The sequence below is a fragment of the Suricata suricatta genome, chromosome 2 (assembly GCF_006229205.1).
Source record: "Suricata suricatta isolate VVHF042 chromosome 2, meerkat_22Aug2017_6uvM2_HiC, whole genome shotgun sequence".
Classification (NCBI taxonomy): Eukaryota; Metazoa; Chordata; class Mammalia; order Carnivora; family Herpestidae; genus Suricata; species Suricata suricatta.
This window is the reverse complement of record NC_043701.1, coordinates 67,650,514-67,676,534: the sequence shown is the minus strand read 5'-3', so window position 1 is coordinate 67,676,534 and position 26,021 is coordinate 67,650,514. Positions and strand designations below refer to the sequence as shown.

The window sequence follows — 26,021 nt, the reverse complement described above, 5'->3', positions numbered from 1 at the left end:
CTAGAGCACAAGGGCACTGCAATGAATGAGCAAGTAAAATCTAAAAAGAACTATTTCATAAATGTGTCTATGAAACTGTGACAGCACAAGGCACCAGCAGCTATGGCCCAGGACAATACTCTCAACGCGACGCACCAGAGACATGGTGAAGCCACAAGACTGACAGAGCAAACTCAAGCCTGGACATCAACAGTCCCAGCATGTGTGGGATGAGCAGTATGCAGTGGCAGAAGCCAGGCCATCTCTGACCTCAACAGCCTGCAAAGACCTCCCTACTGTGAGTCACAGCAAGAGGGGAAAAAATGGCCGAGTCATGAGGAAGCCAAGAACAAAGGCAAGGCTGAAAGAGTCTCCCTGACAAACCCCAGGATGGACTGGGAAGAATCCGAAAGGGATGGATTTCTGAGGCTCGCAAGAGTAGCTTGGTCCATATTGACAAAATAGATTTCACCACCATCAATGTGACATTTTATTTAAAGGTCATTCTCTGGCAGGGAGAAATTTAGTATTTAGAAACATTGGTAAATATTAGCAGACTGATAAGCATATAAACCCCTCATTAAGAGTTTCAAATTAGAAATTATTTAATTTCAGTACTCAATGCTCTCCTTCAGAGTAAGCAGTTTTTGGTTTTTTTTTTAAATTGATTTTAGTAGATGCATAAGATTTACTCAAAAACTGTTAACAGGTTTACCCTACAACTTGAGTTTCTCTTCAGGGAACTCTGTATGTTTTCAACTGAAATAAATACTTCTTTCAGTTCTGAGTAAAGGAGATGTTCCACAGTGTGTAGTGGTTATTCAAATGTTCAATACCTTAAAAGAAATTTCAACTTGATTAATTCTCAAGAAGTTCTCCAGAGTTATCTTGACTTGCTCTGTCATTTACCTATGAGCCTTTATAATCTATGATAATTTCATTCAGGAGTTTGAGGTGGACATGGAAATATGAAAAAAATGTATATTTGATTTTCTAAAGCAAATCACTATGGATTTAGTGGACTTCTAACAAAGCCAAATTAACGGATTATCATGTTTAGGTTATCCATTCTATTTCTCCCTAAAATAAGATAGTTAAATTTCCAGAAGTATTAAGAAGCAATTTTTGGATAGATATGTAATCCCTGAGGACTGATATTTATTAGCAAAAAATAAAAATAAGAAATAAAACCACTGGTGGGGATCATTGGTAGCACTGAATGAAGGTTTAGTAATTGTGTAATAGAAGGAAACTTGGAATTTTAGTGATTTTCAGGGCTTCACAGGTAATATAGGTGAAGAGTTTTAATCTTTGTTTACATATAAGTCTTTTTCTTCTAGTGTGGACTTTCACTGAAGTCCTATTTCCTACTTCCTCTGGTTGGATCCATTCAAACCATTACAGTCTCCTCACTATTCCTAAATATACCTGGAAGATTTCCACATTAGGGCCTTTGTACTCACTGTTTCTAATCTTTAGAACTTTTATCTCAGTTATTTGTGTAATTTTAGTCCTTTATCTATGTTAAGGTATTTGCTCAAATGTTACCTTTTCACTCAACTATTCAAAATTTCAACCCCTAGGCCCAATAACTTATCTGCCAATCCTGCTTCATTTTTCTCCACAGAATCTAATGGCATGTAACATATGTATGTATCTTAATTATTGTCAGTCTTTTTACCCTTTCTCAGCTTATTTTTTTAATTATTTACCTATTCTGTGTTTTTTTCTTATTCAATTTATTTAAACAAAAAAAAAAAAGCCAACAAAAAAACCAGTTCACCCATTTCTCTCTCCTCCCCATACCACCAATCTGTTGTCCATCTGTTGTCTGTACCTAAGAGCTTGATTGGCTGGTTGGTTGACCGGTTGGATGACTGTTTGATTTTTAGATTCTACAAATAAGAGAAATCAGATGATACTTGTCTTTCTCTGACTTAAGACTTAACATAATACCCTCAAAGTCCATCCATGTTGTCCAAATGGCAAAATTTCATTTTTAAGAAATTAACAGTATTTCAGTGTGTCTTTGTCTGTGTGTATATCATAGTTTCTTTCTTCATTCATCCACTGATGGACTCTTAAATTGTTTCCATATCTTGGATATTATAAAAAATGCTGCACTGAACATGGGAGTGTGCACATACCTTTCTCTTTTCATTTTATTTGAATAAATATTCAAAAGTGGAATTGCTGGATCACATAAGGAGTTCTATTTTTATTTTTTTGAGGAACCTCCATGCTGCTTTCTGTAGAGGCTGTTACCAATTTACATTCCTACCAAAAATGCAAAGGGTTTCTTTTCCTCTACATACTTGCCAATGGTTGTTATTTCTAATCTTTTTGATACTAGTCATTCTGATTAATGTGAGGTGACATATTGTTGTGGTTGTAATTTGTATTTTCCTAAAGATTAGTGATGTGCAGTGTCTTTTCAAGTATCTGTTGACTATCTGTATGTCTTCTTTAGAAAAATGTCTGTTCAGATCCTTTGCCCATTTTTTAATCAGCCAGTTTGTTTTCTGCTATAGAGTTGTAGGAGTCCTTTATGTATTTGCATATTAGCACAAAAAAATTAGATATTTGGTCTGCATATATTTTATCCCATTCAGTAAGCTGTCTTTTCATTTTGTTTATGGCTTCCTTTGCTGTGCAGAAGCTTTTTAGTTTGATGTAGTCCTATCTGTTAATTTTTGCTTTTGGTGTAAGAATCAAAAAATTATCACTGGACACATTGGTGGCTCAGTCAAGTGTCCAACTCTTGGTTTCAGATCAGCTCAGGTCGTGATCTCATAGTTTCATGAGTTCAAGTCCTACATCAAGCTGTGTACTGACAGTGCAGAGCCTGCCTGGGATTCTCTCTTTCCCTCTCTGCTACTCCCCTGCTCACATTGTCTCTGTCTCTCTCAAAAATAAGCAAACAAAAAATTATCATCAAGACCTTACCACCTAAATTTTCTTCTTGGAGTTTTATGCTTTCATGTCTTATGTTCAAGTCTTTAATCCATTTTGAATTACTTTTTATGTATAATATATGACATTGGTCCAGTTTCTTGTATGTGGCTACCCAATATTCTCAGTACCATTTATTGAAGAGACTGGCCTTTTTCCATTGTATGGTTTCAAGCTCCTTTTATCATAAATTAATCATATATGTGTAGGTTTACTTCTGGGCTATCTGTTCCAAATGATTTGGGTGTCTGTTTTTATGCCAATACCATACTGTTTTGATTACTATAGCTTTGCAAATAGTTGGAAATCAGGGAACATGGTATCTCTAGCTTTGTCCTCCTTTCTCAGCATCACTAGCTTTCTGGGGTCTTTTGTACTTCCATAGACATTTTAGGATTTTTGTTCTAGTTCTGTGCAAAATGCCACTGGAATTTTGAGAGGGATTGTACTGATTCTGTAGACTGCCTTGAGTCATATGGGTATTTTAACAATTCTTACAATTCCATGAGGACAGAATACCTATTTATTTGTATCCTTTAAATTTCTTTCATTAATGTCTGATACTTTTCAATATACAGGTCTTTCATTTTATTGGTTAAAGCTATTCCTAAGTATTTTGTTCTTTTTGATGCAATTGTAAATGGGATTGTCCTATTAAATTACCTTTCTGATAGTTCATCATTAGTATAAAGAAATCCAAAAGATTTTTTAGGCTGTTTTATCCTGTAACTTTACTGAATTTGCTTATCCATGTAAACAGTTATTTAATGGAGTTTTCTATATATAATATCATGTCATCCGTAATAGCTGAGTTTTATTTCTTTCTTTCTAATCTGATGCCTTTTCTTTCTTTTTCCTGCCTCATTGCTCTGGCCAGAACTTTCAATACAATGTTGAATAAAAGTGGGAAGAGTGGGCACCCTTGTCTTATTTATGATCCTGGAAAAAAGCTTTCATTTCAGCTTTTCACCACTACGTATGATGTTAGCTGCATAAATGGCCTTTATAATGCGGAGATGGAGTAAGTGTACTTATAACTGTATGCTTGGGTATTTATTTCACTTTACAAACGATATCTTAAATCCCTCACTCACTACTAGATCCAGGGTACAAGAACTTTCTCTTTCCTTGCTTTCTTTCACTTCTTCCAACAGGATTCATGGCACATGATAAGCACACAATATGTGCTTACAGAATATAACATATGTATTTAAGACAGGGGAAAAGTGTTTGGGAGAATTATGTAAATGAACATGGCATTCTCAACAACGAGGACTGCTCCAAGAGTATTTGTTGAAAGATGGCTAAGGATAAGCTGCAAGAGACTTGCCTGCACGTACGTGCATTAGCTCTCTAATACTCTACTCAGTGACATGGTGAATTTTTTTTTCTGAAACATCTAACTACATAACTCTGTTACCATTCCTTCTGGAATGCCATTGCTACTTAAAATTTCAAAACCTCAATTATAATCACTGATCTTTAGTAATAAAGACACCAGCCTACTCACTGACTTTGACACCTTAATGACTAAGAGTGCAAAGTCTTAAAAACTAGACTACGTAAAATATATTTAAAGAAGGTAAGCACGTAGTTTTTGTCTAACCTCGATGAAATCATGTGATTTCAAAACAAAAACAATACTCCTAACAACCAAACACGAAATAGTTTATCACAGACTTGGCGCGCACACACACCCCACCCAAAATTCATTTTTACACTTTATACATGAACTATCTGGAAGAAATTCAGATTTCAAAATTTAAATTGGCAACACTATCAGAGGAATCGTTTGTTTCCCTTTCCATAGAAGAAAAAACAGTTATGATTAAAATATCCAAAAAACAAAATAATTCATGTGTTTGGTTAATAGCAACTCTGAATGGTTTGTTCTTAGTCGTGTAAGGAGACTCAAAGCATTAAATTTGTTTTTTACCAAAGAAACCTGAATAATTCAAGAGTTTCATAATCCTACTTACTGTATCAATAATTTTGAAAAAATCTCTGCACTTCGGTTAGAAATATAACATTTATAGACGATCCATATAAAAATAAATTTTCAAAAGCAGGTTACAATGTTATAAAGAATAACCTGTGATTTTATTTTTATAAGAATAGGTATTTTTGCTGCAGTAATATTTCTCACTAAAGATAGAACTATATTTTTTATAAAAATAACCTATTTTTTAAAATATGGTATTTGTGGCCTAATAATAAACTGTAAATCCAAGTCTTTCACAATTAGACCCCACATATAATTCTAGAGCATAACCCAGAAAGCTAATGTGAGGTCAAAGCTCTAGTTTCAATAACTGAAATCTTCCTAAGTTCTTGCAACTCAGAGAACACACCATTTTTAAGAAATATTTTATAGTTTCTCAAAAGTAAAGCATACCCATCATTTGCTTTACTATAAAGAAAATAATCCTAAACAATTATGTAGCAACTGAAATGTGTTACTTGACAACCATAAACCTAAATAAAGATACTCTAGTAAAGAATATAAATTATGGTAGAAGCATATTTATCCAAATAAAAAATTAATGCCCCAAGGGCACCTGGGTGGCTCATTCAGTTAAGCATCAGACTTTGGCTCAGGTCATGATCTCGCAGTTTGTGAGTTCAAGCCATCAAGGCATAAAAGATAGAACTTTCTTTCTTTCTGTTTTTTTCTTAGTTTCTAAGTAAAGTACCCAAGGCCCTGTTTCAGGATGTTAAGTTCATTAACTAAGATGAACCCTCAAAATAAGCTGACCAGAAGCACTCCTTTGTATATTTATTATATTTTAGCATTTTGCATGGAACAAGCAATCTATCCCAGGCATCTCTGAGTTATTAATCATCTCACTCTTTTTCTTCAATTGTATCAGAGCAAAAATGCTCCCAACATATTTCTGGTTAACCTGTAGAAAGGGAAATGGTCTTAACTTCAATTTGATAAACAGACATATCAGTGTTCAAATATACTCCCAAAGTTATTAGAAAAATGCTGTACAACCATTAACTACAGCTTCCCAATTTTTAAGATACACTTATTATAATCAAAACCTCACACCAGTGGGGCACCTGGGTGGCTCAGCTGGTTAAACTGCCAACTCTTGATTTTGGCTCAGGTCACGACCTCAAGGTTTGTGGGTTCGAGCCTGTATCAGGCTCCACAGTGACAGTGCGAGCCTGCTTGGGATTTTCTTTCTGCCCTTGCCCCTCCTCTGCTTGCATGTGCGCGCGCTCTCTCTCTCTGTCTCGCTCAAAATAAATAAGTAAATAAATAAATTAATTAATTAAATTTAAAAACCTTAAACCAGGGATTTAAAACTGTTTATTATGCCTTTATCAAAGAAAAAACAGGATGCAAAATTAAAATCAACATTTTGATTCTTGAAGAATACATTAGACATGACAAGCTTGATTAAATTAATCTGCCTTCTTAGAGTTACTGTCATCGTCATACTGAGGCCAGCTTGCCAATGACAGGAATAGTTTCACATTGTAGCATATAATATTTTAGTTACTTTGGTTAATGGTCAAGTCACTGACACAAAAAATGTCTTTCTAAAATAAAATGATCCACATTTATTCTCTGGTAAATATAATTTGTAAGTACAATTAACTTCTTCAAAGATTCAGGATATTTCATTGTACCTATATTTTTATATATTTCACTTTTCATTTGAAATACGTCCACCCTATATAAAGAAGATATGAGATGAGACTGAATCTATATTAATCCCAGATTATATACTGAAATTGGTTTCTCTCATGAAACACTGACACTATTTTAATATATAAGTAGGACTATTCTTCCCTTAAAAAATCCTAATAAAACATCTGATTATATATATCAGTTAACACTGGAATTTTAAGTTATAGCTATTAATTCTTTCCTCACAAGATATAATTGTAATATATTCAACCAGCATTTACCAAATGTCTACTCTTCAACAGGCCCTGTCCTCCTAAGGGGAGGTGTGGGGTGGTGTGAAACCGTTTACTTTCACAGATGCAAAAGCCCACTTAATAACATAAGGATGGAAGCTTACTTTAGATGTAAGCCTAAAAAAGTACTTGACAGTATACCAAGAGGGTTACGAATCTGGAATCTGATGAGGAGACAAGACCTAGCCTGGCCACTTACCGGTTGTATAACCTTGGGCAAATTACATATCTAAGCTTCAATTTCCCACCTTGCAATATGACATTAATATCACCTCCTTCACCCTATTCTAAAAAATTGAACAAAGTCCATGAAAAAGAAATGAAGAGATACAATGAAAGGAGAAAAACATAAATACAAAAGAAATTAGCTCAATACAAACATACCGACTTAATATTCTTATTTCTGCCCTTAAATAGCTAAAGGGCTGAATAGTTAACAGCTATGAACTTGAAAGTGTGCCTCCCCTTGTAAGTTCAAAGCCCATCCCTAGAATGTAAGTACTCCACCCATAAATAATGCTTTCTTTTGCTTTATTTTGCCATTAAACTCTTTGAGGACAGGACCCATGTTTGAGTCATGTTTGAATACACATGCCTGACATAGCCCATAGCTGACAGCAGCGAATATTTATTGAATGGTATCTGTAATAAGGTCCAGAGATATTTTCCTCATGTATAAAAATCAGGCTACAAGGTGGGAAGACTACTAAGCCTTATGATTCATAGTACTCACAGATGATTCCTCAATGAGGCATTTATTCCAAGGAAGGTGGGAGCACCACAGGCATGAGGGTTTTACAACAGCTCAATTGAAGAAAGTGGAGGAGAGAATTGAGACATCGTGTGACATTTGGTAGCACAGGCACGCCAAATGCAAAAGCAGTCTACACCTGATTCATATCACCATCGACACAGAAAAAGTTCATGAAAACTGTACAGTCTGTACTTCTGTAATAGTTTTAGCTTTGTGATCGCTTAGAAGTTAGAAATGTATGATTTTTATATGTAATTAAGTACTGCATAATTGTATCTATTTAAGTGATACTGCAATACATGTAAATCAGTATTAGGAATGTTTACGAAGTGCTTCCTTTGTATTAAAGACCCAGATATCATTCAATTTTGACAAACACTGTCCCAAACTCTGCTCCTAAGTGGGCAGGACTGGAAACTGGTTAAGGATGGAAAAGTATTCCTAGAAAGAACAGCATGAGCAAGGGTATCAAGATGGGAAAGCATGGGGCATACTCAGAGACTGCCAAGGGACAGTCATGGGAAACATGGGAAGGCAGCGTGGAAGCCCAACCAGAGAAGTTCTTGAATGCCACACTAATAAACAAGTTGATACTCTGTAAATAATAACAACTGCTAAAGACTTCTGAGAAATTACTGATAAGATCAAAGCTGTCATCGGAAGGACTAATTTAGAATGAAGGGCGGAAAGTATATAGGTGGGAAAACCAGGTAGGAGGGTATTACAGCAGATTAATTTATGTGAAAATGGAAAGGAGGGGGATGATGGACAAGGCAATGGAAATGAGAGTAAATAAGGGTTGGGAAATAACCAGATGTGGGAGCACAGAAGAAGAAGATGCCAAAACTGACATGCTTTAGCCTACAATAACAAAACCTCTGTTTACTTATGAAATACTTCAGTCATACAAAAGTATCCAGAAAATAAGAGAATAAACATCTGTGCATTCAGCACCCTGCTTAAGAATTAGAACATTATAGGGGCACCTGGGTGGCTCAGTCAGTTAGGTGTCCAACTTTGGCTCAAGTCATGATATCATGATCGGTGGGTTCAGGCCCCGCATGGGCTCCATGCTATCAGCCCAGAGCCTGGAGCCTGCTCTTGATTCTGTATCTCCCTCTCTTTCTTCTCCTCTCCTCCGTGTGCTGTCTCTGTCTCTCAAAAATAAACAAATATTTAAAAAATCAAGAATTAAAACATGATAAGGGAGCCTGGGTGGCTCAGTCAGTTAAGCATCCGACTTCAGCTTGGGTCATGATCTCACAGTTATACATGAGTTCAACCCCAACATCAGGCTCTGTGCTGACAACTCAGAGCCTGGAGCCTGCTTTGGATTCTGTGTCTCGCTCTGTCTCTGCTCCTCCCCCCACCCATTGTCTGTCTCTCTCTCAAAAATAAACAAACATTAAAAAAAATAAAAAGAAAACATTAAAGCACCCTGAATACCTCTCCCTCATCTACTTCCTTTTTCCCCTTCTTCAAAATAACCAACACTCTCACTCCATTTGATGTGTAGCCTCGCCCGGCATTTTCTTCTATTTGTGCTGTACGTGTTCTACCTATAAACATAACCATGATATACTTTTGAAGATTTTTCAACTTTATATGAATGTGTCACAGAGCATATCATTTGACAAACTGCCTATTTAACATTATCACAGAGATTTATCACACATTCACGTTCTCTTAATATTTCATTTGCGTAACTGTGTACAGTATTTCATTTTCAACATACATTTATTCATTCTCTAATTTATTCACAAATGATGGTGAATAATTTAGATATTTGAAAATTATACTATTAGCAATATTGCAGGAAACAATATTTTGGAGAAACATTCCTTGTTTTCTTGGTAAAACACAATACATTCTCTGGAGTCTACACATGTGAGTGGGATTATTACATCTAAGGGATATGCATCTTTACCCAACATGGTTCCCACCCAATAGTACATTAAAGTTACCCAGTCAGCATTTGGTGTTGTCTGATTCTGACAGACATCTCATTAAAATGCATTTCAATTTGCATTTCCATCATAACAGGTAGTACATAGTATGCTTTTTGCCCCACTTCGTTTATGGTACCTACTTCATGAAGGTTACCATGAATGAATCAATTTTGTCTACTACAGTTAGCATCTTTTTCTTCTTGTTTAAGAAGGTCTTCTAAACTGCTGATGAGAAAGTTCTTGGGTTTTATATTCTGAAGGCACATATAATTAACACGAAAATATCATGTGTCAAAATCACTCAGGCCACAGTTATGGAGCCAATAATTTAAGCAATTCTAAATCTTCTACTTACTGAACTTGAAGTAAAACAAGGAATGTTTGTCCAGAAGTTCCAAAATCAAGAAGCACACACTGGGGAAATAATACACAACAAATATGCAAAGTATTACAGTCCAGGTTCTGATAAATCTCAAAATGGACCAGACTCACTTCTTTAGAACATATAGTCCTTCCACCACTCCTCAAAAAATTCCAGATTGCAGATTAAAGTAACAATGTGAAGCCATTTTTACTCATCAGTTTAGCACAGATAATTACAAGAACCCTCAATGCTAATGAGGGTGAGATGAAACAGCAGCCTCACATGCCACCTGCAGGGGGTGGAAAGTGGAACATGTGGGGAAAGCAACCCAGCTGTACATAAGTCTTAAAACAGTTCAAACCTTTTAACCCAGTAATTTAAGGAAATAATCAGGAATACAAAGATATATGCATAAAATATGGTCATCATGGCATAATATCTGATTATAAAACTGGAAGACTTCATTTTCAACATTAGTTTGATTCAATAAATTATGGCAGATCCATAAGATGTCTCTAAAATAGACACTAAATGTGAGAATATACAGGAGATATTTAAGGATAGGTAACTATATAAGCCAAAAAAAAGTTATATACATATACAGTACCATGTCAACTATTCAAAATGCCTAAAGAAGCTTATTCAAAGGTTATTTTCCCAAATGTTCAAAAAACACATCCAATACTTAATAGAAACCCTTTGAAAATAATTAGACAAGCACCTGGGTGGCTCAGCCAGTTCAGCGTCCAGCTTCGGCTCAGGTCATGATCTCACTCACTCACGGTTTGTGAGTTCAAGCCCCGCGTCAGGCTCTGAGCTGACAGCTTAGAGCCTGGAGCCTGCTTCAGATTCTATGTCTCCCTCTCTTTCTCTGTGCCCCTCCCCTGGTTACACTCGTCTCTGTCTCTGTCTCAAAAATAAACAAACATTAAAAAATTAAAAAAAAAGAAAATAATTAGAGACTAGAACATAAGAGAACAATGCCTGTAATAAAATAATAATAAATGCTGTATATAATTGAGGACATTCAAGTTACTTTGAGCTATTAATAACATCTCTTGTAAGTCCAAGACGAAACAACACAAAACATGTGAGACAATGAACATATGTGCCACTGCTGATGGAACAGTCTGATGAAAAAGCCACTTTTTGTTGTTTAGAAGGTAACAAACTATTTTTTGATATTAGATGTACAAAGGAAGCAGCACCAAACTTGCCTGTTTTAACAGAGCCTAACAGCCCTCTATTTGGCTTTATGAGGAACAGGCTCTATGACCCTGAACCGTTCCCCCACCACAGGTCCCTGGACCAGAGAGGATTGAGTATTTGAACAAAAGGAACTACTCCAACAACTCCATAGCTGGGGATAAAAGGTGAGAAGGGCAGATCAAAGTTGTCTGATTTTGAAAAACTATGGGTTTGAGGCAGTGAGTCGTACAAACTGAGCAGAAAGCTTACGGAGTGAGGAAACCAGAAGGCCGGAAGGACACCACCATTGTAATGCCGTGTATTCCCAAATCCAAAGGTAAAATCTTGGTTCCCAACCCACCAGCTTTAAAGTTTCAGCCTTGAGTTTCCTCTGAGTTGTCTGTGTCATATTTATGTCCTTTGTTGGAGCTAGCCTGAGGAGTATCTCTTCCTAAAACATACAAAGCCTTACTTATACACAGAAGTACTCTTCCCACACTCACCAGGCCAAATGTTTACTAAATCTACCAGCACAGATGCCATTTTTACAAGAGAATACTATATAAACATTAAATATAAAATAAGATAAACAAAGATAATTAGGAAGAAAAACACTCTGTGATTATTTTATGCCCAAGAAAGTTGCAGAATGTTATCTTTTATGAAACCTCTATAATGAAGTTATCACACTACTGCTGCATTAAAGCATGAAACAATTTTGGATCTATACCACATAATCCATTATTAGTAGAAGAAACACATTTGGAATATTACTATAATAACAGAAATGCTTTGGTTAAATGCTTCAATTTGAAGCAATCACATATCAAGTTTTACAATCTTAATAAAAGTAAACTAAACCTGGAAAATGCTCCAAATGAAAATATAGATATATTACTAAAAACCAACTTTTCTTAAATCATAGACTACATACATAGGAAATACATGACAACTAAGTCACATCTCTATTTTCTTACTCAAAATGTTCTATCAAATGCAATAGATATCTTGTTGCAAACTTATCCCCATGATATTTAATGATTAAAACTATCATAAATCTAAATAATCTTAGCTTTCAGAAATCCAGACAAAGCATTATGTCAACTGATTTCTAGGATATCATGCAAATATTAAAATTGTGAGTACTCAACTGAGTCCCCCAGTGTATATGGATTCTTTCTACAAAAACTTTATAGCATTTTCTACGTTTATTCAGAAAAATATAAAAATGAGTTGTTTATCTGACTCATTCTGATCCTTAAATTTTCTACCATTTTTGTTTTTTTAATAACATTTGCTCACTGATAAAAATATCCACATGCACCCAAATATAATTCAAAATCTACACAAGTCTTTGAATTACAAAGCAAATGTTCTGCTGACTGGTTTTCCAAAGACAGCCACTGCTAAGAGTCTGTTAAGAGTGCTCTGTTTTCCAGAACTTTTCATACTGGTCATATTTAATATCAGACTTTAAGTTATCTCAGAAGTGTACCATGGGCTACATACACTGTTGGTTGATAACTTTTCAATAAATTAGTTCTAAGATTCTAAGCATCATCACCAGGTTCACAGTATAAATTACTTTGGAGTTTCTTACTTATTCTTTGCTCTGTAAGTTTTCGAATAGCTTTTGGCTAAAAGCAATAAAATTCAACCTGATATATAAAATGCAATTATCCAAAGTTAAAATGATCTACTACAAAGGCACGGTAAGACATATGAGAGAGAAAAGAAACACAGAACCCATTTTTTAAATAAACTTGTAAGTAAACAAGCCAAAGTAACCATACTGTTTTCATCCTATGGTAAAAAACTTAAAGAACGTTTTCTCTACTTGAATTAGTATCAGCTTCCCAAACATTGTTCCATTTCCAGATACCTAGACAATGCCGGCCAGAGTTGGCATTCTATAAATATAAATACTTGTTGAATGAATTTACATGATTCATAAGATCCAGGTGTCATAACTAACCCAATAGTGAAGTCTAACCATCAAATGAAAGCAGAAGTGATAGATTTTTTTATGCTCTATTTAATCACAAAATGTTACATATTTTGTAGTACTTGTCAGTAAATATTAATGTAAAGGATAGTTTCTAAGATCAGAATTGCCTTTTAAAGGTAAGAGAAATCATTCTGTATGTGTGGCTCTAAGATTAGGAGAGATGAGGCTATATAAAAATAGTATAATCAATTATTTTATTTGCAACCCTTTATTTACTTCTGAGAAACAAATTTCATCATGAATATTACCAGATGAAAATGTTCATAAAAACATATTTATAAGGTCACATTCAACATGACCTGAATAATCATATCATCAAAAGAAAAGGTCCACTTTAAAAAATCTTGCTAAATACATACACAGAAGATTCACTGTGACTAATTATAGTTTATGATCACTCTCCAGGAAGTGCATGTTTCCATGGAAGATAATATTAAATAGTTTTTCCTCAAAATTCTCTACTAAAAAACGATTCCAGATTAACATAAAAGCTTAACTACCTAAGTATGATAAGCTTTACATATGCACGCGTATATACATGCAGGTGTATAAATTACAGTGAGCACTTCCTTAGGCGCAAAACACTGGTTTAGATACTTTACAGATGATGTTATGGGAGAGTTTGTGAATGTGGCAAAGACGTGATAAATCTTGAAAACTGCTTCCGCAATGGATAAATAGAATCAGATCCAGCAGAATCACCCACTCTAGGACTCTGTTTCCCAAAACATGGACTGGACTGGGGATTAGCAGCAAAGGCAGCCCCTGAGAGCATGTGAGAAATGCAGAATCTCAGGTCCTATTCCATACCTAGAATGAATATCTACATTTTAAAAGATTCCAACTTATTTTTTATACATGTTAAAGTTTAAATCTAAGAAGAGTTGCTTTAGGAAAACAAGGTGAACATACGTGGACCAGCAAGAGCATACAATAAAGACGTGTGAAAAAAACCTAACTTCAGAGCAGGAACCTGAAGAACAATGAAGAAAGTAACATGAGAAATATTTTGAAAATTACTGATGTGGTTCTTTTCTCCCGTGCATTTACGTGAATAATGAGAGAAAAGGCAGACGGTGCATTAGTACCATCAGATGAAAATGCATGAATATAAGTGGCTTAGTCTGCAGGCATCTCATGGCAGAGACCATAAGCCTGGCAGCCACAGGGTAATCAGTGGCACGGTGGCAACTAGAGATGAGAGAGGCAGGAAGTCACTTGTATGTTGTATCCCACTTTGAGCCATAGTTTCAGAGGTGAACAGTATGTCAGAAGACGAAGAGACCACTAAGAACAGAGGGGCTTATCTGGGATCCTGAGAGAATAGTCACCTAGGCAGGAACCCAACCAAGCAGCCTAGAGGAGAAGTGTGGCTCAGCACAGGGAACACCCGAGCTCCTCTCTGCGGCATACTGGCATCACTGCTAGGACTTCATTTTCCATGTGCTGGATGTGACCAGAAAAGGCAGAGCACTCAAGGTAGCCAAGAGCCTGGATCCCAGTACTGGCTCTGCAGCAAAGGGTTGCCCAGGAAAAACAGCATCCATGAGACATGCAGGAGCGTCAAGACAGGAGGGGAGATGTCCTGGCTATGAACAAAACAAGACATAATAAACCAATGAGCAGTGGATGCTACCAGGCAAGAAGAAATCTGACTGGCAGGGCCAGGGACCAATGGAAGTCGGTGAGGATCTCCACAACAGGACTGGGAGACGCAACCCACCATATGCACACACCACTCAATCATAATCACATACCTCCCATCCTAGGCAGAGACCACATGAGCAAAGGGTGGAGGGAGGCAAAAACAAGTACACAAAACTGCGAAGGAATGAAGGGAAATCATAAGTTCACTGTTGCTGGCTGATAAAAACCATGACAGGAATATAAGTAAATTACTCAGAAAACAAATTAAACAGAGCTTTGGACTAATTGGGTGTGAAAGCAAATAAGAAATCAACTTGCCACCAACTAAAATAGAGGAAACAGGGAGAAGGAGAAAGTGATTAAGTGGGGAGAGAGGACACCTTCAGTTTTGGAATACTGTGTTAACAACGTAAGTCAGAAGTAAACCTGACCTCGACTCTCAACCCACGATACCCAGGGGCACAGGAGTCACACAATGAGCCTGTTAATATATACTCACTATAAAAAATTACTAGAGGACACAATCTACCTACCATGAAATAGTCAAGACACTACAGCTATCTGAAACTTAAGAACTTTAAATAATAAATTTTTCACAAAGAGACTATAAGAAGTACGGTATGATGCAAGTGGCTTCTTAAAAAAGGCAGGAAATAGAAAAATAGAATAATAAACCATTTCCAAAAGATTAGAAATGGTTCCTAGTAATATAAATATTACTAATAAAATTTAAAATTCAGTATGTTAAAAGGCAGATAAGGTTATGGCTAAATAGATAAAAGTAAAGTAAATGATATATAAGTAACATAAAAAGATAAGGAGACAAAGGAAAAAAAAAAAACTGGAGAAAAGTTAAGACAGGAAGTTACAATGAGAAGCCTGACCTAATTATAGAAGAAAATCCAGAAGACAGGGATCAACCATAAGATCTCTCTAAAAATATGTATTTGTCTGAGTTACATGATTGCCAGTTTTATTTCTCAATACTTCTATATAATTGATAGAGCCCACAATTTTAAAATAAAAAGCAATTTAAGTAGCAAAAGGAAAGTAAAAGAGTAAGAATGGGAATGCAGCCTAACATTCTAAAATGTTTAGACGAAAAATGAGGAATTAAAAATGATGTAAGGAGAGTATGGATAGTTCTGCTTGGATCTTATTAAGTTGCATGCTGGACATGACCCGGGAGTGTTTATGGACCAGGACGCAAGAGTCTGTGGAGAACACGTGAAGATGGCGGAGAGAACCAGGGTGGACGGAAGAAGGTTCTGGGCAGCAAGAGGGGACAAACGAGCACTGGTTCCAGGGGAACCACCTCATCAGTTCCAGCAACTTAACTGACCAGACTGACGACCTATTATAGTCACAGAACATCCCTTGCACAAATTCTTCATCTTGTTGCTGATTACACTGACTGCTTCAGTTTGAGAAAACTCAGTAGACTGATTTTAAATTGCACCAAAATAAATGTAACTCATGAAATGACGTTAACTTCAGAACAACCACGAAGAAGACAGTTTTCTTCTAATTCCCATCACATTGATCTTAAGCGTAGTTTACTTACAGGTCCCATGCTTCTTAAATATCAAGAAAGGCGGTCAAATAAAAGACATGCCCAATGAAAAAATAATAATAAAGATGAAACAAATCACTAGAAAAAATTAAGACTGTCTTCAAAAGGCAAAGTAAATAGAAGGAATTCCAGTTAATTCAAGACTAAGTCTTAAGAAGACTCCTCCTTTGAAATATTATTAAGAGAGAGAAATACTATCGCAGATTCAATGCCTCATTGTTTCTTTATCAAGGTTACTATCACTTTTTAAGAGATGCTTCTCTTAAAAGTAAATTCATGATAATTTTGGAGTTTTATTAGGAATTTGAGTCATCAGTTCAGAAAGTTTCAAAAGGCTTTTAAATTTGTGGGAAATAATTATAAATTCCCCTGAGGAATGGGGCATTCATTTGAGTCAACTCAAATAATCTTTCATAACTTATACTAACAGCCTTGTTTTATTTTCAAGAAAGATAAAAGGAAAGTTTGTAGGAAATTATTAAATTTATTCTAAAATGGGCAATAAAAGGGAGAGAAAATCACTTTTAAATCATTTATAAAGTTTTCCCATTACTTAAAATCCACTCTCTCTAGAATTCCTAACATAACACAGATTACCTGGTCTATTCCCAATGGGGAAAATATTAACAGAAAGCCAGGTCCCACAAGGGAGCCACAGCAGGATCAAAAATTGGTTATTAAAATTGATTTTAGGGGCGCCTGGGTGGCTCAGCAGATCGAGTGTCCAACTCTTCATTCTAGCTCAGGTCAGGGTCTCATGTTTCTGGGGCGGAACCCCTTCTAGGCCTCTGGGCTGATAGCACAGAGCCTGCCTGGGATTCTCCCTCTCTGCTCCTCCTGCGAGTACGCACGCTCTCTCTCAAAATAAACAAACTTCTAAAAAAAGATTGAGTTTAGACTGCTTTATGTCTTTCCTATATACCTACCCCTTGTAAGAGGAGCCAACAAAAGGATTTGCTGTCTATGACCATAAATGGATCAAAATATGAGGCAGAGAGGGAGGACTGACCTCAAAGAGACTCTCAAGTATTTATCATAACAGCTTATATTAAGAACTTCTACACCATGTATGTGTCTGAGACCTCTGGATGCATAAGCTTACTTTGCCCTCTAGCCCTATGAGGTAGGTACATTAATCATCCGGCATTTATGGAAAAGAAAATTAAAGCTTAAAGAATTGGGATAACATGCCCAAGATCTCAAGGAAAACATTTTACTGCCAGAGCCCTAGGTCAACTGCCTTTCTCTGTGTGGAATGACTCTGGACAGAGCTAAATAAACCTCAGAAGACTAAAATTCCTTATACGTGGAGAATGTAAGAACTCTTAGTTACAGACAGCAAAGTCTCCTCCAGATTGCAGGTTTCTATACAATACAGCGCTTACAGCCAATCAGGATCAAAAACTAAGCTCAGAAATGCGTGGCAATGGACAGATTTATAACCACTGTAATTTCTGAGAGATATGTGACCTCCACCCACATCCCACAGATGGACAATGAAGACCCCATAAAAGCTTACCTCCCTATCTATACTATTTCTTTCTTCCCTATTTGCCATCCTGAACAACTAGACTATAAATTTTCTTAAGGGTTTGGTAAACCCAGGACATAATGCAACACCAAAAATACAGAACACACTTTGCAAATGTCACCAATGATGATTCTTGCCACATGAGGACAGCCAAGCCGAAGAACAGACTGTGGCCAGTTTCTGAGCACCCAACTTGCTCTGGAAAGCCAAAGTACAATCACACTGTCTTGCTGTAATAGGACTGAGAGAACACATCTGATGCCTTTTTGCATGACTTGACTCTGTGCATTTTAAAAAGTATTCAAATAACATGTGAAAGAGCAATGCAACAATCCTGCTGAAAACAAATTGTCGAGAATACACAAATATAAAAATCACATTTCACTCTACATCTAATTTACCATAAGTCATAATATTTTCCTGATCTTGCAACTAGAATCAGGTACCTCAAGTTAATTCCAGGTTTTAGAACTGTGTAATAATGCAGTAGGCTTTAGTTACTCTAACCAGCAAGATATGAAAGAAATAAATGAGCATACATTGGGGCAAAACTCACTAAAATTGCCCAATGCACAATATATCAACTTTTTCACTTTAAAAGATTACTAGGCAAAATTAATGTTCAATAATGTAACCAGTCATTCATTTAATCAACATTTATGGAAGGACTGCTCTCTGCCATTAGGTGATAAACAAGTCAGACAGGATTCACACTCAAAGGAAACCAATCCCAGAGAGGTGAAACAGACAATAAAAAAAAAAAAGTAAATGCACAAGATGATTTCAAAATGTTGTAATTAGGATGGGAGATGAGGAAGATAAATATAGACTAGATGGTCAAGAAAAACTTCATTGATGAGGAGGCATACCCAAAAAAAAAAAAGTCTCATTCTTTAACTTACTGCAGTGAAATACCAACCATGGGTTCACATGGAGCACTAGAAACTGGTGATTTTGCTGTTTTGAGAACAGTCACATAAATTACAACGGACTGAAGAAAATAAAATTACAATCATTCTGTATGCCTTAAAGTTATATAAGAAATATGAGGGATGATAACTGAAAGTGGGGTGCTCCTGCAAAAAGTACTAAAACTGAGGAAATGGCTTTGGAATCGGGCAAGGGGCAGAGGTTAAGACTTTGAGGGCTAGGAGAGAAAAAGCCTGACTGCCCTGTAGAAATACAGATGTTAACACCTATGTGAGTGTATGTTGGAGAAAACATAACATGATCTCAGAAAACATTTCCACTGTCATCAACAGGCATATGGACATTAAATGTGCTGCTGGCAAGGGCTTGGATGGAAAGTAGGAACATGTTATTCTAAGCGAGCAGAGGGGGATCCCTGATACCCCGTAGCAGGAAGCTTAAGCGAACTGTGTCCTGTGGTTATGTGGAAAACAGAACTTGCAAGCTATGAACTTGTATATTTAGATAAGATTTCCAAGTAAACTGGTTTCGTTAAAGGTGCAAGCTATTTTCTTTCTTGTGGTCACGGTAAAATGGGGAAGAAGAAAGATAAATTAAGAGAGTCCAAAATGAAAGAATGCTGTCAGGTCACAGTAACTCCACAGGCAAGAAACCGGCTGGTAAAATGACTCAGCGGCAGACCTGTGTTACCTTTCATCACAAGGGAAGGGTGGAGCCCAGCCCCCAGAAGGTGGAGCAGGATCACAGAGGCTTATTCCCAGGCCTTGACACGTAATGTAGTTTGAGAAATCCAAGGGGCTGATGACTCCGTTTCTTGTTCCACTTTCTTTTTGAACAAGTTTGTCTATAACTGATACCCTGTGTCACATTACATATACCCTGAGCACAGGACATGTTTTCAAGCTGTACAGGTTCACAGGTAGAGAGGAATTTTGTCCCGGGATGGATTACACTGAGACGCTCACCCACACCTGAGTTAGGTTGTGAGATTTGGATGAGATTTTGAACACTGCGTTGATAGAGCAATGGGCTGAGACTCTGGCAGAGGTTGGGATTTGGTAAATGCATTTTGCAGGCAGGATGCACAGGCATCTTCAGCAGCCAGAGGGCATACTGTAGGGAGGTGCAGTGACAGCTCCCAGAGATGCCCATGTCCCAATCCCAGGCACTTGTGAACTTGTCATCCTCCATGGCAAAAGAAACTGTGTGGATCTGATTAAGACAATTATCTTGAGATACGGCTGTTCCCCTGATTTATCCAGGTGGGGCCAATGTAATCACAGGATTTTTTAAGTGAAAGGAGGCTGCCGAGAGCAATCCTACATGAAAAAGACAACGGGCCACTGGGGTTCTGAAGATGAAAAAAGGTCCCATGAGCTAAAGAAAGCAGGTAGCCTCTATCTTTTGGAAAAGACAAATTCTCCTGAGACTTCTAGAGGAAAATCAGCCCTGCTGACTTCCTGATTCTAGCCTGGTAAAACCCCTTCTGAACTTCTGAGCTCCAAGAATGTAAAGTTAATAAATTTTACATTGTTTTGAGTGACTGAGTTTATGGCAACGAATGTTCACTTCCAAATTATTTTTGCCTTGTTCCTGCTAAAGTTTTTAATTAGTATTTAACAAGTCATGACAGAGGCAGCCTCAGCACTACAAGATTAGGTGCTGTTGACTTTCGTTCATACAGCACAAATGCCATCTGGGATCTGAGCTTCACCAATGTCACACTACGGGAAGTCACACATTGGGTAACTGCATGCCAAAACATGTGACCAAGAAATATGTGACCTAGAAGTGCAACAAATACATTCAGGTCCTCCCATGGGAATTTGTGGTAGCTTGAACTTTCCAAGGCCAAGAAACACATAACGAAAACATTAAGATTGTGGTTGGATGTTCACTTTTTTTTAAAGAAAAATTATAGGCATCTTTCTCAGGTTTCAATAACCTCTCCCTCTCAATCCTATATGAGGCATTATATTTCCTAACATCTTCTACTAAATTCTCTAACACAGGCATTATATTTCTGATCATTGACTAATTTAACAAGACTATTTATGCTCTTTATTTATGGTTAAGAGGCCAGAAATAAACATTAATAAATGAGATTCATAAAAATGAAAAAAAAATTAAGAAAGAACACTACAACTGCAACAGAGCAGACCTTCCTCCAATGAATATTTGCTGTCATTTTCTCTACTTTATCAAGTAATATAAGGACTGTGAAAAGTTCTCATAAAAATGGAAAAGTTTTCTTAAACCAAACAATCTGCTTTTTGGATACCACGTACTTATTTTGGTCATCACATACTGTTATCTTCCTTTTTTGTTTACTCTGCTTGGCGAGGCAGTCATTTATTCCCATTAATACCGAAAATGGCTAAGTATGTGGTTTATATTCCAGGGAAGTCCTAATTCTACACAAGATATTAACATCATTAGGAACTAATTAAGCACACGAAAAAGTAAACAGTTGTTAAGGATGGATACAAGTGCAACTTACAAGGATTCTGCCCCTAAAGTGCTCACACTAGTCAGAAAAACAGGCAGGGTACAAGGCTAAACAACACTGGAATCCAGAGTGCAATATGCTTCGCCATATGCCCATGTTCCTATCTGGAGGAGGAAGGTGCCCTGAGGAAAAGAGCACCAGGAAAGAGGGACGCAAGGTCTAGAATAAACTTTTTATTGTGCAGGCAGTGGAGAAGTCAACAAAGGTTTCAGAGCAAGGAATCTGCAGGATAGGAAGAGCAGAAGCCTTCTGGAATTAGGCTGCCAGAGGCATCAGAGAACCTCAACTATAAATTTTAAGAATGAAAAATCGAAGATATAGAAAAATCAGCCTTTTCAAAACACTCTTTAATGCCACCCGCAGTGTCTATCAAAGTAACCGTGAATAAAAAGTAGGTGAGTGAGAGAAAAGCACATAACCCATGTTGAAATATCAGGTCCATTTATTCAAGGAAATGGGTTTTCTGACATCTAGGATCCTAAGCCAATGCTAAAGAAATAGCTAAAGCAATGCAAAATCCAAAATCCTGCAATGCCAGAATTTCTCAACTAAGGAAGTCACAGAGCAAGTTTATAGGGAACAAAAAAAGATTAATGATGTAGCTTCTCAAATAGCTGCTTGCTGGGAGCAATGGAAAAAATTCACCAAGTAGAAGAGATCTTATCCCTCGTCTCATTCTACTCAACCCATAATATTTAAAACAAGCAAGAGAAAGAGCATGTGGAGTTTTGTGTGTGAGGATAAGTGGAGAAAATACTGAGGCAGAGTAAAAACTTAAAACTGACCTTTAGACTAAAATAATTTATGTATATGAAAATTTTACTTTTATATAATCTAAACCCTTTATAGCCTTGAAAATTATAAATGATATTTAATAAGCACTCATAAGTACAATATAGTCTCACTGAAAAAAACAGCCAAAGCCTAATGACGCTGCCCTTAAAAAAAATGATAAATTGCAACCTCCTCAAAGGTATGACAATAAGAAATGTTTTCCTCTGAGAAAATTAGCCATCTCTAACGGAAAGAAAGCTTTGGTTATAAAAATAAGTTTTGCTATTTAGGATTATTATTCTAATACCAATGCCTGAAAACTAACCTAAAGACTTGAACCACCCATACCTGACCTAATTTCCTTTAGGTCAATGATTAGACTAGGTCCTCTCCTTTTCAAAGCCTAATTCACTGCTCCCAATAAGGACAGTGAAATATCTCTGATTAAGAAAAAGGGTTTTTGTTTTAATTATAACAGACAGTATCAAATTTTGTTTTTACTAATATTCATCTCATACCTGAATCTCTCTCAACCCAGATGCCTAAAAGACAATGCATATATCCCTTAAGAAAAAAATGCAATATAATGAACTATTTATCTTTGGTGGCTTTTTGCCTGAAATGGAAAAAATTATTAGATGGAAAACAAACAAAATAATTGAAGAGGAAGATGACCTGATGGAGTGACAGTAGTTATAGATTACCTAGAAACCCTTTTATATTTCTAGTTGATTCAGTTGCCATGTTTTATATGGAATTATTTCATCCAGCTGCTTACACATATGACTTTAAACATTCAAAAAAGGACCAAAGGTCAGAACTTCACTGCTGAAGACAAATTGGGAAAGAAAAATGTTTTGAAACATTCCAAGAATAACATTTATGAAATAAGGCAGCATTTTGTTTATAGAACTAGAGGGCCGGGACCCTGGGGCAAAAGTGTAGAGTAGGAGTAAGACCTAAGGAGGAAGGGAAAGGGAAAGGACAGCTGGGCCAACAAGGCAGGGGAGCTACAGGATTTCTAGAGAGAGAGAGAGAGAGAGAGAGAGAGAGAGAGATGTAGGGAAAAGCAAAACACCAAAGCTAGCAAAAACAGTTAAAGGAATTCAGTTACTTAAAGATTCTGAATCATTTTGAAATCTTTCTAAGGTTACTGGTATAGAAAAACAAAACTGTTTCTTCTGAAAATCATGACTCTGCTACACCTTTCACATAACTCTCACTATAGCTGGTTGTAGAGATGCAACTTTGACTTCTACATTATACATTCAACTATAGGCTCTCATCAGAGGTTGGGGACTTTGGGGGCTATCTGGAGACATTTTCAAGGATCACAGATTGAGCGGGCTGCTATTGGCATCTTCTTGGTAAAGGCCAAAGAACACCCTACAACGCGAAACATCCTATAATGAACAAGACAGCCTGCACAACAAAGAATTATCCTGCCTCAAATGCCAACAGTGCTAAGGTTAAGAAACACTGATCTTGGGGCCCCTGGACGGCTCAGTCGGTTGAGTCTCCGACTTTGGTTCAGGTCATGGTTTCACATTCGTGTGTCTGAGCCCCATGTCGGGCTCTGATCTGTCAGCACAGACAGCCTGGAGCCTGCTTCCGATTCTGTGTCTCCCTCTATGCCCCTTCCCACTCATGCTCTGTCTCAAAATCAAATAAAACATTAAAAAAAAAAAGGAAACACTGATCTTCTCTCTCTCTGTCTCTCTCTCTCTCTCTCTCTCTCTCTCTCTCTCTATATATATATATATATATATATATATATACTCCTTTGACCTTTATCCTAGTCCATCTCTCTCTAACAGATATCTAATTAAAACCTCAAACACCACCAGAGGACTCATTTTTCAATTGCTTTAAACATGGTGGATGGCTGGCTCAAACTAGAGTCACAGAGAAATACACTAAAAGAATACATCAGAGCAGGAGTGCAGAAACTGCAGGAAAAGAACTTTGTAATCTTCCTTTTGTTTCATTTTTGTCTCAAGCACATCCGCTTTATAAGAGGAATATCTACATGTTGCCATATCAAGGTGGGTCTCTTCCATGCTCAATACACTAAAAATACACCGACCTAGGCAAAAGACATTATTTCTTATTAACATAAAAACTTAAGGAGTATTAACTGAGATTTATGTTGGTGGCAAGGGTGAAGAGAGCCACCCAGGTCTTTAAAATGCAAAGTTATTTCACAGTTTCTTAGCAAAATGACTCAGATCATTATTACTTTTAGTCATGCCAAGTTTGCTTCCTCTAAGCCTACTAGTAATGGAGAAAAATCCCCACCATTTTTCCTGCAGTCATTAAGCCAATGAAACAGAAGCTTACTGAAAACAGGTTTGTGCAATATTTCTCTTTTATTATAACTGTTATAAAACAAAAGCAATGGTTGGAAGTGCAGATGAAGATTCTGAAATCTTTCACCTACCTTAAATAGCTATAATGTGTGTATGCTTGGTGGAAGGGGGGAGGCGGGGGCGGGAGCAAGCAAACAAAAGAAAATCCTAACTCATAGCCTACAAATCTTAGGCTGTGAATATTTTTCTAAGGGATCCTTCAGTCAAAACCCTGGCTTACTCCTTATTTTGGTCTCTCCTTTCAAAAACCTGGAAAAGACCTCCACACAGCGTTTCACCATGAGAACAATACTAACAACAAATAAAAGCCTGGCGTGTACCTGGCCAATCTCATTCAGCAGAACCCGTGGCAGCTGGGAGAGAATTGTTCTCCGCGTGACCCTCTCGCACCTTTCACATAGGTTTTCTCCGCTCGAGTGTCTTCCTTACCTACTACCAGAGCAAACGTTACCCAACTTTGATGGTTTCCATGTCTCCACGGCAATAAAAAAATCAAGCATCCAGCTCAGCTACTTCCTTAGGCAAGGTAAACATAATCAGTGCTCCTTGAACACCTACTGAGTCGCCACAGGAAGTTAACAGGAAAGACGCATTTCAATCCCAAGGAACCCCACCAAAGGTGCACTAATTTCACAAAACGGGGCACTCCTGACAAGGGAAAACCACAGCCGCGATACGACACCCGGTAGGAAGGGTTTTCAAGGGGGGAGGGGTGGGGGTGGTGTGCCTATTATCTATTTATTTATTTATATAGGCCACGAATGCCCCTTCATCTTTGGAAGGCTGAGCTAACTTCAAAACACCCAGGATTTACTCGCGACCCGTTCCTCGGCTCGTCGCGGGGTCCACACCAACGCCTGTAAGCGAGATGGAGCTCCAGCCCCCCGCCTGCGAGGGCTCACTGGCCAGGGGCGAGGGAGGAGGGCGGCAGGACGACCAGGGAGGGGAGCACCCCCCTCGGCTCTGCACCGCACCAGCACCAATCCCGCCCGGAAACCATCCCCGGGCGCTCGAAGTCGCGCTCTCGGCCGCTCAGACTCGTCCCCGCTGGGTTTCCAAACGCAGGGGGCCCGCAGCGGCCACCGCGGGGCGCCGCGCCCAGCAAACCCGCCCGACCCCAGGGCCCCCCGGGACGCGCCCGGCCGCCCTCACCGAGCAGCAGCAGCTTGACCTCCCGCGCCGCCTTCTCGCCATCCTCGCGGAGGTTCCGGTCGATCATCTTACTCCGCTCCACCGCCGCCTTGTCCTCCGCGCTCAGCGTACAGCCCATTGTGCCAGGAGCGAGAGCTCGCCGCCGCTCCCTCCACGCCCGGCGCGCTGCCTTCCAACACAGGTGAAGTCTTCCTTTCCGGACGCGGGCGTTCGAATACCTCCCGACTCTGGCCACGAACCACCCCCACCCGCTTCCTAAACGGAGCTGGGAAAGCGCCGTCTGCTGAGGAGCGAGCTGCACCGCGAGGATCTTCCCCGCTGCCAGGTTCCGCTCCTGCGTCCCTCAGCGCCCCCAAGTCCCAGGTTTTCAGGATCTGGATACCACGTCTGCCGCCCTCCCGCCGGT

The 26,021-nt window shown here is 37.9% G+C and overlaps 1 protein-coding gene across 1 annotated transcript in view; it reads right to left on the bottom strand.

Moving 5' to 3' along the window:
* GNAI1 (G protein subunit alpha i1) overlaps positions 1-26,014 on the bottom strand; it is an 81,883-nt gene extending 55,869 nt beyond the window's left edge. Inside the window, exon 1 of the mRNA XM_029956864.1 lies at positions 25,616-26,014. Coding sequence (XP_029812724.1) covers positions 25,616-25,733 — 118 coding nt within the window. The 5' untranslated portion in view covers positions 25,734-26,014. The remainder of the gene's footprint in view (positions 1-25,615) is intronic.
* Between the last annotated feature and the right edge of the window lie 7 nt (positions 26,015-26,021).